General features: G+C 41.0%; 1 protein-coding gene across 8 annotated transcripts in view; it reads left to right on the forward strand.

Annotated features, from left to right (window-relative positions):
- Positions 1–13,889, forward strand: part of Cdk12 (cyclin dependent kinase 12) — a 71,639-nt gene that overhangs the window by 43,641 nt on the left and 14,109 nt on the right. For 5 of the 8 annotated variants that reach the window (XM_010620049.2, XM_010620046.2, XM_010620047.2 and 2 more), the window contains exons 12-14: positions 40–254; positions 1,528–1,980; positions 6,021–6,438. In XM_010620049.2, the coding sequence (XP_010618351.1) occupies positions 40–254; positions 1,528–1,980; positions 6,021–6,438 (1,086 nt within the window). Of the gene's footprint in view, positions 1–39; positions 255–1,527; positions 1,981–6,020; positions 7,522–13,889 lie in introns of those variants that run through there. The other 3 variants (XM_010620044.3, XM_010620045.3, XM_010620051.3) reach the window with 3 other exon arrangements.

The following is a 13,889-nucleotide window of genomic DNA, read 5'->3' on the forward strand; positions in this document are numbered from 1 at the left end:
ACTCACTACTGCATTCCTGTTTGCTTTGTCTTTTTCTAGCCTCCCTCACTGGCAGGATTGCCATGAATTATGGAGTAAGAAACGGCGACGACAGCGACAAAGTGGTATTGTAGTGGAAGAGCCACCTCCATCCAAAGTTTCTCGGAAAGAAACTACCTCAGGGACAAGTGCTGAGCCTGTGAAGAGCAGTAGCCCAGCACCACCTCAGCCTGCTGCTGGCAAAGTGGAGCAGCCCGGGGCTGGGGATTCAGTAGGTCAGTGCTGCAATGGGGCCTTTGTGCTTCTGTTTACTTCTGCACATTTTGGCAGATTTTGAAGATCAAGTACAAGGAGTGTGCATGCGCATGTGTGTTGTATCTTTTATACATCAGTATAGGCCTTAGGAAAGAGGCCTCACTTGCCCAATGAGGCCTTAAGAAAGAAGCTGATGTCCTCATTTATGGGGAGAACATAAACCAGACTACATTTGGTACATACAGTTAACAAAGTCCGTGATAGACCATTTTCCTTCCTGGAAATAAGGAATACTGTGTGGCACAAGTCAGTGAATTAGGTAAGCGAAATTTAAGGTAGTTCACCCATGTCTTTTGAATACACATAATTTGGAGCCACGTTACATTAGGTTAATAAGGTTTTAGAATCCAGTGTTAAATTATAATTGCTATGGGTCAGTGATGGGGAACCTTTTAGAGACTGAGTGCCCAAACTACATCCCAAAACCCACTTATTTACCGCAGAGTGCCAGCACTGCAATTAAACCTGAATACTGAGGTTTTAGTTTAGAGAAAACAACTGTTCAGCTACAAGGGCGACTTGGCTCGCATGCCCACTGCAGCACATATGCCATAGGTTCTCCACCATTATCGGTAGTTATTCCTGTAAACTGTTACTTGATCTGAATATATTTAAAACTGTGTCATAATGAATTGGTTTTATAATGAAATACTTCTGGTACCACAAATTTTTCTGAACTGCAAATATTTTTCTGATCACTCTCTGTTCCCTGTCATGCACAGTAGTAGGGTTTTCCACATTGGCTACACATTAGAATTGTCCAAGAAACTTGAACAAACAAAAGAATACCCTCAAGTACAATGCCAGATTTCTAGGGATGAGGCACGAATTTTTTTTGTTGAGATGAGGTCTTACTCTATATCCCAGGCTGGCCTCAAACTTGCAGGCCTCCTGCTTCATCCTCCTAAGTGCTGGTATTACAGGCTTGTACTATCATACCCTGCTTGAATTGAAAAGCTTAGTAATTCTTATGTGCAGTAAAGGTTGAAAATCACTGACCATAAAGATTACAAATAAAATGAAATCACTTTCACACACAGAGATGTTTTAGTCTCTGTATTTTTAAGCAAAAGTATAAAGATTAACAACCTCTGTCCTAGCAATTTGAGACATGAAAAATGAGACACTCAAAATGAAACCGTTTTTCAGTTAAGTTGCTACTGACAGTTGAAGAAGGAAAGGGGCCCCTGCCCTGCCTCGTCCTCTTATATTGGCTCCACTGTCTCCCCACAGGCCTTGGTGACATCACACAGCAACTGAATCAAAGTGAATTAGCAGTGTTATTGAACCTGCTGCATAGCCAAACTGACCTGAGCATTCCTCAAATGGCACAGCTGCTTAACATCCACTCTAACCCGGAGATGCAGCAACAGCTGGAAGCCCTCAACCAATCCATCAATGCTCTGACAGAAGCCACTTCCCAGCAGCAGAACTCAGAGCCGGTGCCCCCAGAGGAGTCTTTGAAGGAAGCACCCCCTGCCCCAGCAGCCCTGCCTTCAGCAGAACAGACAACCCCTGAAGCTTCAAGCACACCAGCTGACATGCAGAATATGTTGGCAGTTCTCCTGAGTCAGCTGATGAAAACCCAGGAACCAGCAGGCAGCATAGAGGAAAACAACAGTGACAAGAATAGTGGGCCACAGGGGCCTCGAAGAACTCCCACAATGCCACAGGAGGAGGCAGCAGGTAAACAGACCGGTCATGAATCTCATTGAGCTCAGGTGCTGTTGATCCTCTTAAAAATCTCTAACATTTTATTTTTCACATCAATGACCTCAATTTCAGTATTTCTGTGACCTAGTCTACAGGAGAACGTAGCACCAAGGTGATGTATCTCTTACCCAACTCTTTAATTTAAGTCTCAGAGTTTCTCAAAGCACCTTTCATATACTGATTGTTTTTCCACTTTATAGGATATAGGTAAGTAAAACCCCTTTGTTCTAACCAAGGAAACCACAGCCATGGCTAGGAATGTGTTTTGAACCACTGTGTAGTGCCCAGCTGGTCCTAGAACAAACTGTTGTCACATTGTATTTCTTCACCTCTAGTGGAGTGGATGCTGTATATGGGAGTCTTACCTGGAAGATCCAGTCAAGAAAACCCCAATAAAATAATCACTTTAATTCTTGAAGAATAATTTGGGAACAGCTCTAAGTAGATAATTAACACCATATATTTCCTTTCAAAAAATAATAGCATATAAAAATGACTCCTTTAAGTATGTGTTCCCTGAAAGAAACAATGGAATGGACCCCAACATTATAAAAAGGAAAAAAATCTGAAAAAAATATTATACCTTTATCTCATATGACCACAGCATGCAGTTTATTAGAGAAAAAAGAAGTTTAAATTCTCTCATGAATTCTGATTCAATCTATTTGCAAAATCTAACCTGTTGTCAACTCCTTGGAAATTTTCGCTGTCTAAGAAGACCCCATGAATTGGGGAATAAGAAGAGCCACAAGGGCTGAAGAGGTACACAAACCCTTCAACTCTAGGGACTGCATTCACATTTTATGTGGAATAGTGCAGAAAAATACATGGTTTTATTTTCAGTAGTCTTAGGTCATTTTTCATATATGAAGATACTTAAAATTGGAAGGTAATAAAACTAGCCCCTTATTTTATGAATAGGAAAACTGCAATCCAGGGAGATTAAATAAATTTGGCTATAGTCCTTTGGCAAAAAGTGAAGCTCATGTGCTTCTTGATTCACTTTGCCACTCTTCTGTGGGCAGTTCTTTTTAAGAGACTCTAGGACCTGTGGTAAGAGAACAGGCTATGTAGAAGTAAAGTAGCCTCTTTGTCTCAGCACTCAGGTTCTGACTCCTCCCTCTTCCACCCACCAAGAAAGGTTCAGCTCTATTGAGAATGCCTGAAAGAAGTAGGTCTAACAAACTAAACAGCATAGTGATTGGAAGAAATTCACCCAGTAATTGAACCAACAAATTATCAGCCACATAATGAAATTGAACTAAAACTAAGGCCCAACTGACCTATGGCCAGAAATTGTTGGATTTACTTTTCAGAGGAGAGCATAAAGTGCCACAGCTAATTATTGTAGTCTTCCCCGCCCCCTGCCCTTGTTCTCTCCTGTTCTTGTTTCTTCCTTTACTGGGCCATCGCACTTTTCATTAACACTTCCACCAGAGGGCAGACTGTAACCCTAAGAGACAGCCTATTGGTTTGGCTACTCTCAGTTACTCTGTACTTGTTGGGAAAGGGCAGTGGTTGAAATCTAATAAATTTTTTAAAGTTTTTAAAGTTATTTTTACATTTACTTAATACCTCCTTGCATTAGTACAAAACTGTTGAAGATTGACAACATTAACAATTTAAATCGTAGAACAATGTGATTTGTAATTCATATTTTTTAATTCCTTTAAGAAGTTTTAACTTTAGTCTTTACAATCCATCTGTGTTGCTATTTTGAAATAGAATTTTCATTTGATATATGTGAATTTGAGCCCAAGAATTAATTCTGTTGAAACACACAATTAGGCTATTTACATAAAAGATAAAGTTTAAATATGAAAAGCAGTGTAGTTGGAAAATGCAAGTTTAAATTTGCCCACTTTTGCAGTCATGCGTTTTTAAAGTTGTTTGCCCTCAGTGTTAAACCCCTGGTGTTCCATCGCATGTATAATCCATACATACATTTTTTTTTTCTTTTAGTATCAGGGAATCAAACTTAGACCCTTGTGCTTGGGAGTCAGGCGGCAGAACCACTGAGCTAAATCCCCAGCTCATCCCCACATACTTTTAAATGCCTGGTACTTCAATGTCCTTATATAGGACATTATATAAAACAAAAGATCTGTGATGTTGACAGTAAAAGACTCTGAAATCATAGGTGCTTGTAGTCAGTTTAGCATGTCAGGGTTATCTACTTTGCAAATTGTGAATTTTCCATAGCTAATTTTCTGTCCTTAAATTCATTTTCCCCTGCTACCCACCACCCAGGCCATCAGTCAACAAATAACTTGCTGGGCATACTACATATAAGATGAACAAGTTGTCCCTGGACTGTCCTGGTTTTAAAACTGATAGTTGGCAACCTTGGAACCCTCTTAGTCCTGGGAAAACAGGCTGTTGATCAAATGCCTTGTATATTACATACAGCACCTAACGCTCATCCTTGCACTGCACAACCTAAGATTTTATATAGCATTTCCAGAGTGCTTTCATCTGCATGCTTAGGAAATGCAAACTTAGTGTTTTTGTAAAATAAAATCAAGGTGAATATGCTAATTATGAAAATATAACAAAAAATTGCTTTCATCTTGCCTAAGTAATGATTTCATATCACTTTTGGCTCAAAAATGGTAGAATGACTGGATATTTTAAAACATGCTTCCATGGAGAGAACATGGAAGAAGGAAAATCAGTGATTTAGAAGATGTTCCAAGCCTTTTCTTGTCTCTTTTTTTTTTTTTTTTTTTTTTTTTTTTCTCTCCTGGGGACTGAACTCAGGTGCTGTGCCACTGAGCTAAATCCCTGACCCTCCAAGCCTTTCCTTAAGCAGGGTGACTCCCAGTTCTCCAAAGGCACTATTCTAACCATACTTTTGTCTCAGTGGTTTTGTATGTCTTCAGTCTCACACCATTTTACATCTCTTATCTCCTGCCTTTGCAGGAGTTCGTTATCAGACAAATGATTGCCATGATTAGGCAATTTAAACAGCAGTGGAAAAAAGAAAGTCTGAGGAAGTGTTTCAAGAAAGACACGCTCGGCTGGTGGCACATGCTTGTAATCTGAGCACCCAGGAGGCTGAGGTAGGATCACTGAGAGTTCGAGGCCAGCTTGTGCTACATAGTGAGTTGAAGGCCAGCATGAAGTACAAAGCAAGACCCCTCTCTCAAACCACCCTCCTGGGAAAGGAAAAAAAAAAAAAAAGATGTTAGTGAAGATTGATTAGTTCCTAAATACTAAGTTCTCAACACTACAGGATAAACAAATGTTCATCAGCAGCCCATTTTGCATGACACTACTGTAGTGATTATTTTTAATAGAATAAAAAGTGCAAAAGGTAGGAAAACAAAAAAAATAGTGGTATATTACCTTATAATTACTGTCAATGAAGGAAGTTGAATGACAGTGTGGTAGTTAATATCCCTTTCTTGAGAATATGATCAGGAGGAACGGTGACTGAAGTTTGGAGAAGCAATTATATCCCATGGTAATGAGTTTTTTATTTCATCTCTCCTGTACATTTAGTTTTATTTCAGGTTAACCTTATCTCATCAAATGTTCTGTAAATGTGTTAGCCAAGTCTGTGCAAGGTCTCTGTTGTACAACAAGATGATGTCCTAGAAATGTGACCACAGCATGTATGTTGTTCCCTCTTGTCTTCCTTCTGTCTGCTTTATCCTCAATAACATTTTGATCTAACAACAACAAAGGAATGGTGAGGTTGCCAACAGTCTACATTAGAGCAGTTCTTTAAGGAAGGAAATGGAGGAAATCTAAGACAAGAATCAGGACAATGGTTTGAAACATATCATCCTTTTACACCAGCTGTTAGATCCAGAATGCAACTGTTTTCACGACTTGATTTCACTTATAAATTGCAATTTTCTGATCCCAAGGTTTTATTCTTTATATATCTGGTGATTTGTATTGAAACTTATTATGTTGGGCAGTGTGCGTGTATGTGTGAGTGTGTTTGTGCTTATAATCACATGTGATTTTTAAGATGGTGTTTAAAAGAAGTAACCCTTCCACAGCATGTCCTCCTCACATTCTTCCACCAGAGAAGAGGCCCCCTGAACCCCCCGGACCTCCACCGCCGCCACCTCCACCCCCTCTGGTTGAAGGCGATCTTTCCAGCGCCCCCCAGGAGTTGAACCCCGCCGTGACAGCCGCCTTGCTGCAACTTTTATCCCAGCCTGAAGCAGAGCCTCCTGGCCACCTGCCACATGAGCACCAGGCCTTGAGACCAATGGAATACTCCACCCGACCCCATCCAAACAGGACTTACGGAAACACAGATGGGCCTGAATCAGGGTTCAGTGCCACTGACACTGATGAACGCAGCTCTGGTCCAGCCTTGACAGAATCCTTGGTCCAGACCCTGGTGAAGAACAGGACCTTCTCAGGCTCTGTGAGCCACCTTGGGGAGTCCAGCAGTTACCAGGGCACAGGGTCAGTGCAGTTCCCCGGAGACCAGGATCTCCGTTTTGCCAGGGTTCCCTTAGCATTACACTCAGTGGTCGGGCAGCCATTCCTGAAGGCGGAGGGGAGCAGCAACTCTGTGGTGCACACAGAGACCAAATTGCAAAACTATGGGGAGCTGGGGCCAGGAACCCCTGGGGCCAGCAGCTCAGGAGCAAATCTTCACTGGGGGGCCCCAGCTCAATCTTCTGCTTATGGAAAACTCTTTCGGGGACCTCCAAGAGTCCCACCAAGAGGGGGACGAGGGAGAGGAGTTCCTTACTAACCCAGAGAGTCCATTGTCCTGAAAGTTCCTTCCCTGTCCATCTTTCCATCCAATCCTCAACGTTTAATGAAATCATTTGCCAGAGTGAGGTAATCATCTACATTTGGCTACTGCAAAGCTGTCTGTTGTATTCCTTGCTCACTTGCTACTAGCAGACGACTTATAAAACAATGATGTTGTCACTAGTTCCCCGTGGATGGGCGATAGCCAGAACATTTCCTTCAGCTCTACCGAGGAGACAGTGGAGGATGTGGAGAGGTCATTCAGCTGAGAAGTAAACGTGTTAGCTTATTGCCTGCACTTCTTGAGCAGAAGAGAGAAAAGTTTCCTTTTTGAAATGGCTCAGGCTTTGATTTTTTTAAAAAAAATTTTGTGTGATTTCTTTCTTTTGAATTTTAATATAGATTTATCCCCCTTTAAAGAGAATAGTGTTCACAGTATTTGAGCTGCTCTTAGGCTTTTGCTAGAAGGGAAGCAGAGTGGCCTGGCTGATTTAAATAAAGGTTTCCTTCCTCTCCACCATCCCACATTTTAGTTTATAAGTGAACACTCCTCTGTTCCCATTGAGCATCTTGAATATAAGTTTTTTCCAAATAAATCACTCGTTCTTAAAGTTTGCTCCATTTTGACAAAAGCTATGCCTCCTCCCTGCTCAATAAAGCAGGTTGTAGAAAGTGGCATTCTTGGGCAAGCAGGTAAACTACCCAGTGTCTTTGCATTTCTGCTCATCTTCTCTACTTCTCCCTCTCTCCCTTCCTTTCTCCATTCTCTTTTCTCTGTTTTTCTCCCTCCTCTGCACCTTTCCTCCCTTCTTTTTGAGGCATTTGTTTGGAAAAAAAAAATGGTTGAGATGCCCAAGAACCTGGAATAATTCTTTACTTTTTTTTTTTTAATAAAAGAAAGGAAATTCAAAATCCTACATTGTTCTCTGTAACTCTTCAATTCTAAAACGTTCTGTTTTTTTAAAAAGCCATGTTCTGATGGGGAAGCTGATTTGTAAATGTGGACAGCAGAGGACATTGCTACTGAAGTATGGTTAGAGCTGATGCCTCCATATGCCTAGAGGGCTAATAGGAGTTAGCATATTGTTTACACATATATTTTTATGTCAAAAAAAACCTCTCAAGTAGCATTGTGATATTGTCAAAGAAAAAAGAAACATTCTGAAAATACATGGAAATGTAACCTAGTTTAGAGTGGGTATTTTTCTGAAGCTATAACAATACCTGATAGCCTATTTACAAAAATTATATGAGAAAGAACAGTGTTGACATGTACACATCCTATCATGTACATCTTGCCAGTTCTTTTAGGGATTTTCCTCCAGTGATTGGTTTTGGTTTTGGTAAAAAGTTAACGTATGACTTCCTGGCAAGAACTTTGCCTTATCATAAACAGGAAATAGAAAAGAGAAATCCTCTCAAGGTGGGATAACTTGGGAGGCCTGTCGTTCTGACTTCCATCCCGATGAGTACCAGCATATGACGTGTTTTAAAAACAGATACATGTCATAGAACTTACCAGCACAGTTAGACCTTGGTGAACTGTAGGTTAACTCTCTTACAGAGAAAAGGCAAACATACTGTAGCATCGTGGAGAATAGTTTTCAAAACAAGTTTCATGTTTCAATGCCACGTTCATACATTAAAAATAAAATCTACTTAGGAAGGTGCACTAATTTAAAAAAAAATTTTTTTTTTAATGAAAGAACCCTCTTCGGAGACTTACATGAAGACTGTTTTCCCGTTACTGAAATAGGTAGAGATTGGTGTGTGTATTTCTTTATTATTCTCTGGTTTTTGGTCTGACCTTCCCCTTTTGGCCAAACACTGATTAGGAAGAGTAAGAGAACTTTCTAGCCATTTTGGCTTTGATGGCTTTTTATACCAATGTGTCAAATTAGATTTACTGGGCACATTGACATGCTGTCATTAAATTCCATTAGAGTTCATCTGAGTCTTCTCTCTGTTGACTTCTTAGTCTTCAGATATGGGCCTTTGTATTTTAGAATATTCAGATTTGAGGTATTGGGTCCCACTGCCCCTGTTTTTCATTAAAAAGCTGAGCCTCGGATACTTACAAAAGTATCTGTTCAGTGAAAAAGAATTGTTTTCCCATGACATATGAATAAAATTCTCTGTATATTTTCATTGTACTTTGGTTATCAGCAGTCATCAATAACTTTTTCCCTCCCCTTTTCCCTATGTTTAATTATGCCAAAAATTTTAAATGATATACTTAAGCTTCCATTCCCCATCCCTGCTAGGGAAGGGGGCGGGTATATGTGTGAGTGAGTGTCTGTGTGTGTGTGTGTGTGTGAGTGAGTGTGTCTGTGTGTGTCATCCCTGCCCCCATTTGGGGAGTCTAAACTTTAAAATTTTTTAAAGAAAAAATGTTTTGTAATTTTGGCTCTAAAAAGCAGAGGAAAAAGTCATTTGAATATCCTGTAATCTGTGTGGAGAAAGAAAAGATACTGAGTAATTTTTCATCTATGTTATAAATGTGATCAAAGTACAAGGTTTGACTGAATAGCATCTTGGCTATTCAAAAATCACAAATCCAGTATTCCATTCCAAAGTGGTTTTGATGTTAACTATTGTATCATGAGAGATACTAAGCCTATTAAGTACATTATTTTGAACAGATAAGAAATCTGATTCTGTTCACAAATGTGAGGCAAAACTGGTTTGACCATGATCATTTTTGTAGTTTTGAAAACAAATTTGCTTGACCCAATTTCCTTAGTTTTTTCTTCATCTGTCCATAGGAACAGTGAGGACTTAAAAACGACATCAGCTCTATGTTTAAAGCAGGGCAGTTAGAACAAATTTGTCAGTAGGACTTCCATTAGCTTATGCCATAGACACCACCCAATCTTGTGTGCGTGTGTGCGCGTGTGCATGTGTGTAATATGCATATAGTCACAGTGCTAAAGTGGTTACCAGCAGGTTTTGAGAGAGAGCGCTGCATCAGAAAAGTGTCAGTTGCCACCTCATTCTCCTGATTCCTAGGTTCCTGACACTGTATTCCTTTCTCTCTCTTGTTTTTGCCCCTCACCAGGTGTACCTTGTCTGTGTACAGATATTTTGTAATATATTAAATTTTTTCTTTTCAGTTTATAAAAATGGAAAGTGGAGATTGGAAAATTAAATATTTCCTGTTACTATACCACTTTTGCTCCATTGCATTTACTTCTAATTTCTATACCCTCTGAGCATATCTCATGTATGAAGGACATTTTTCCTCCACTTTATCTTTTGGGTTCTCAGTCTCAGAATTGCTATAGACTTCATAAACTAATGAAAACAAAGCAAAACATGTTTAGGATTTGAAAGTTGCCTGAAACGCTAGGCTAAAACTAGAGAATTGTTTTTCTTTTATGAGAGAGGAATCCAAAAAATGTTTTCTACTTTTAAAGTAGAAAATAGTTACACAAATGGTGGTACCAAGCCATCAAGAGTTGAGCTTCTTGTACCCTGACTCCTCCTGACAGGAGAGGTAAGTGGGTTTGAGCTCAACAGTCTTCAAGGGAAGTTGGTAAGAAACTGCTTAGACCCAAAGAATAGTCCTTACCCCAGGCTCCCTGTCATCCCACCCCCACCTGGTTCCCTCCATATTAACAAGGTCAGCATGCTGATGTGGGTACCTAGCTCTGTTGGGGTTTCCTTATGTGTTGTCAGTCCAGAAAGTGAATCAAAGGTTTTTAAAGGTTAAAGTCAAGTCCCTATTTCTAAAAATCTTTCCCATCTTCTCCTGAGTAGTTGTTTACCCTTCTGTTTCCTGGCGTAGAACACAGGGTAAATATCCCCTTGTAATATGTACTATTACCCTGCCACTTAAAACATTTTGGAAGACCAGATAGAATCCATGGGGATGGGGGAGGAGAACGGTATCTGGAAGTTGTAAGTAGGGCAAGCAAGTTGTGCAGGGTTAAGGGGTGCCCCAGAGCAAGTAAAACTGGGAGGAAGTTACGTTCAGAAGCTTGCTGATAAGAGGTTGCCAGCCTTATTTTGAATCCTCCGAATATTTTATGTTCCTTTGCCTGTGGGGGCCATCATGTCTTCTTTATCCAGAAGGAGAATTGGGAAGCTAAAGATGGTCCCGTTCCTGGTTAGTCTTGAGAGGATAGGAATTAGTTTTAGGTCTATAAATTATTATAAATTCATGACTAAGAGGGAACTTCAACCTGCTAGAGAGTCTTGTTTCTGATTTGTACCAGTGGCTGTCTTTTCAATTCTGGACCTAAAGGCTGAGGTCCTGATGAGGGTGGACTTACTCAGTGTCATCCCCAAGGCCGTTTCTGACTAGAAATCATACCGTTCAGCATGGTGCTATTCTCCCAGGCAGGCAGGCTTAGCTGTGTGGTAAGGCTAACACCGCAAGGAAGTTACCAGTTAGCACTGTTGGTGCCAAACTAGAATTTCTGTTTTTATCAAAAGTTGTTCTATAACTTGACTTCTTGTAGCTATGAGTGACTTCTCTTTTCACAGTGTAGTCATTGTGAAGGGCTGAGTAGCATGGGAGTGGGGAGTTCCTTAATGATGAATGCTCCACCATTCCAAGGGAGTGGGCTGCTGCGTCTTCTGGCAAGGTGAGCATTCCTGGATACTGTGGTTGATTTTATTTTCCAAGTGCAGCCTTTCTCATCTAGAGGAGCACCCTTGTCAACACTAGCTTAGTGGGAGATAACTCCAGCTAGGGTTGGAAGACCTCACAGGAGTGTAACCCCTGCAGGAACCATTGGTGGTACTCACTCCACCCTGTAGATAGTGTGCCTCCATCACCCACCCGCCCACTTTTCATATCCCTTTTCCTCTTCTCCCCACACTGAATAGAATGATTTAAGCTTGCCATAGACATTGATTGCTCTGCCCTGCTCAGTATTTAGGGTTACTGCTGTTGCATGGTTTTGAAGTTTCTTTGGAGGTACGTAATTAAGATATGTCCATCCGAATCCTCCATCTATGGGGTAGGAGTTCAAGGAGGGCAAAATACTTCCTAATTAGCAAGAGCTACAGAGGGAGTTTTTAATTCAAGTTATGTGGAGTACAAAAGATTCTTTTTCCTGGCAGTGAAAGCCAGGGAGATGTTTTGTCTGTTCCTGCTTTCCCCCTTTCCCCCTTCACCTTTTCTCCCTTGGTCTGAGATTGTTGCTGTTACTGTTGCCATTTCTAAGTAGAGTTACAGAAGGTGTCTGGGAAAGAAAGCTTGGTGAGTAAAGAATTCTTGTGCCAAATAGAAAAGAGACAGGCTCTGCTTTGATGCCCTGGTGATTATTCACTGGATGCCAGCATGCTCTTGACAATTGCATTACTCTCCCTGCCCCTTAAAAACTAGTAGTCCAGGGCTGTAGGAAAGAGGTTGGGGTGGGGTTAGTCTTTACTGCCCTCTAGTTGGCGAAGCTGTCGGTCTTGCTCTACAGCCCTCAGCTACAGCAGACTTGAGAGAGCCATGAAGAAAGATTCTGGGACCTAGAAATGGATGGATTTTTTTATGTCACTTCTGGAATGGTCATAAACTAAAGAGAGTTGATAGTTCTCATCAGTAAAGGACATTTTATCCAAGTTAATCCATTCCTGAGAGAAGCAGCATGAAGGAGCCTTTTAGAAGGGCCTCAGTACAGCAGCAAGAGCTAAGTGAGGAACAGAGCCTGGGTCTTGGAAGGTATATTGTCTTTTTTCTGCCGGAGCAGCCTGTCTGATGGGCTGTCTCTGTGAGGGGTCCTTCTCCCTCCTGTGTCTCAGAACCTCAATTAAGGACATCCTTGGTGAGGATCAGCTTGTAGACAACCACTTGCCCTAGACTAATGCAATGTTAAATGCTTTCGGGCCTGGAGAAAATACTGAATTCAAAGACAGAAATTTTGGGGCCAGGGATTTAGCTGTGATTCTGCTCTGCCTGCCTCACAAACACAAGATCCAGAGTTTGATCCCCGGTACCAAAAATACAAAGACAGAAATTTTAGGAGCCAAGTATCTAATTCAGGAACTTCTAAGTTGCCATAAAATAAAGCAATATAAAAAGGAGGTAAAAATAAGGCTAAGAAGGGAGAGCTAGAACAGAAAAAAGTTGACTATGGGATGGGAGAAAAAATTATGGCTGGGCTAGTGAAACTTAGGAATGATTACTTTAGATGTTCATGATTTGTTTCAGGGAGTTCCTGATAAACCGGTGAGCAGAGTTTTATAGTAGTATCTTTAAGATTGGAGGATGGGCCTAGAACCCTCAGGCAGGAGACAGTATGAAAACGTTTTCTATAAGGACCTCGAGAATACATGCCAAAATACTAATTCGTTTATATGGGACATGTGCTTAGCACTACTCTCAACACAGTTTGAGAGTAATTCAGGAATGAGGAGGATCATGTGAATGACTTATTTGTCAAGTTTTAAAACTCTCCACGTAGTTCTATGAATTTTAGGTCATCCTGGAAACTAACATCTCTTCCCTTGTTTTCGATCTATATAAGGGCAGTGCACACAAGAGCAAACAAACCAGAATATGTGAGTTGCAGTCAGAATGGCGGAGCTACAAAAAGACAAGTGTGTTTAGTTCATTGCCATCTTTGACTGGTGAAAAACCAGGCCCGGGAAGGTAGAGAAACCTATGGTTGGAAGAAAGGAGAAAAAGGAAAATGACATCAAGTACCTACTCTGTCAGGCACTGTGCTAACTGCTTTGCTTTTAGTGTCTTGATTCTTAGGCATCTTGAGGGTAAGGGTTGGAAGGAGGGAAAGGCAAATCCCTTTTATTATCCTGAGCAATTGTAGATGATAAAGGGAGCGATGGGCCACTTTTCCCTCTCTGACCACACAGGGCTAACCTAGAGGAAGTGAAGTCTCAGTGTTTGAGAGTGGGAAGCACCCTCCAGACAGTTGAAACATGCAGATAACCTTTTCATTCTAGAGACCCGCTACAATGACAGAAGCATGCAATTGTAGAGCAAAATTAATTTTAGTATTGGGGTTGATTTTCATTGTAGCAAATCAGGTCATGACTTAAGAATATAGGATTAAAGCCGGGCGTGGTGGTGCACGCCTGTAATCCCAAGCACTCGGGAGGCTGAGGCAGGAGGATTACTGTGAGTTCGAGACCAGCCTGGGCTACATAGTGAGTTCCAGGTCAGTCTGAACTACATAGTGAGACCTTGTCTCAAA

The sequence above is a fragment of the Fukomys damarensis genome, unplaced genomic scaffold (genome assembly GCF_012274545.1).
Source record: "Fukomys damarensis isolate Sample0158 unplaced genomic scaffold, DMR_v1.0_HiC HiC_scaffold_13, whole genome shotgun sequence".
Taxonomy (NCBI): domain Eukaryota; kingdom Metazoa; phylum Chordata; class Mammalia; order Rodentia; family Bathyergidae; genus Fukomys; species Fukomys damarensis.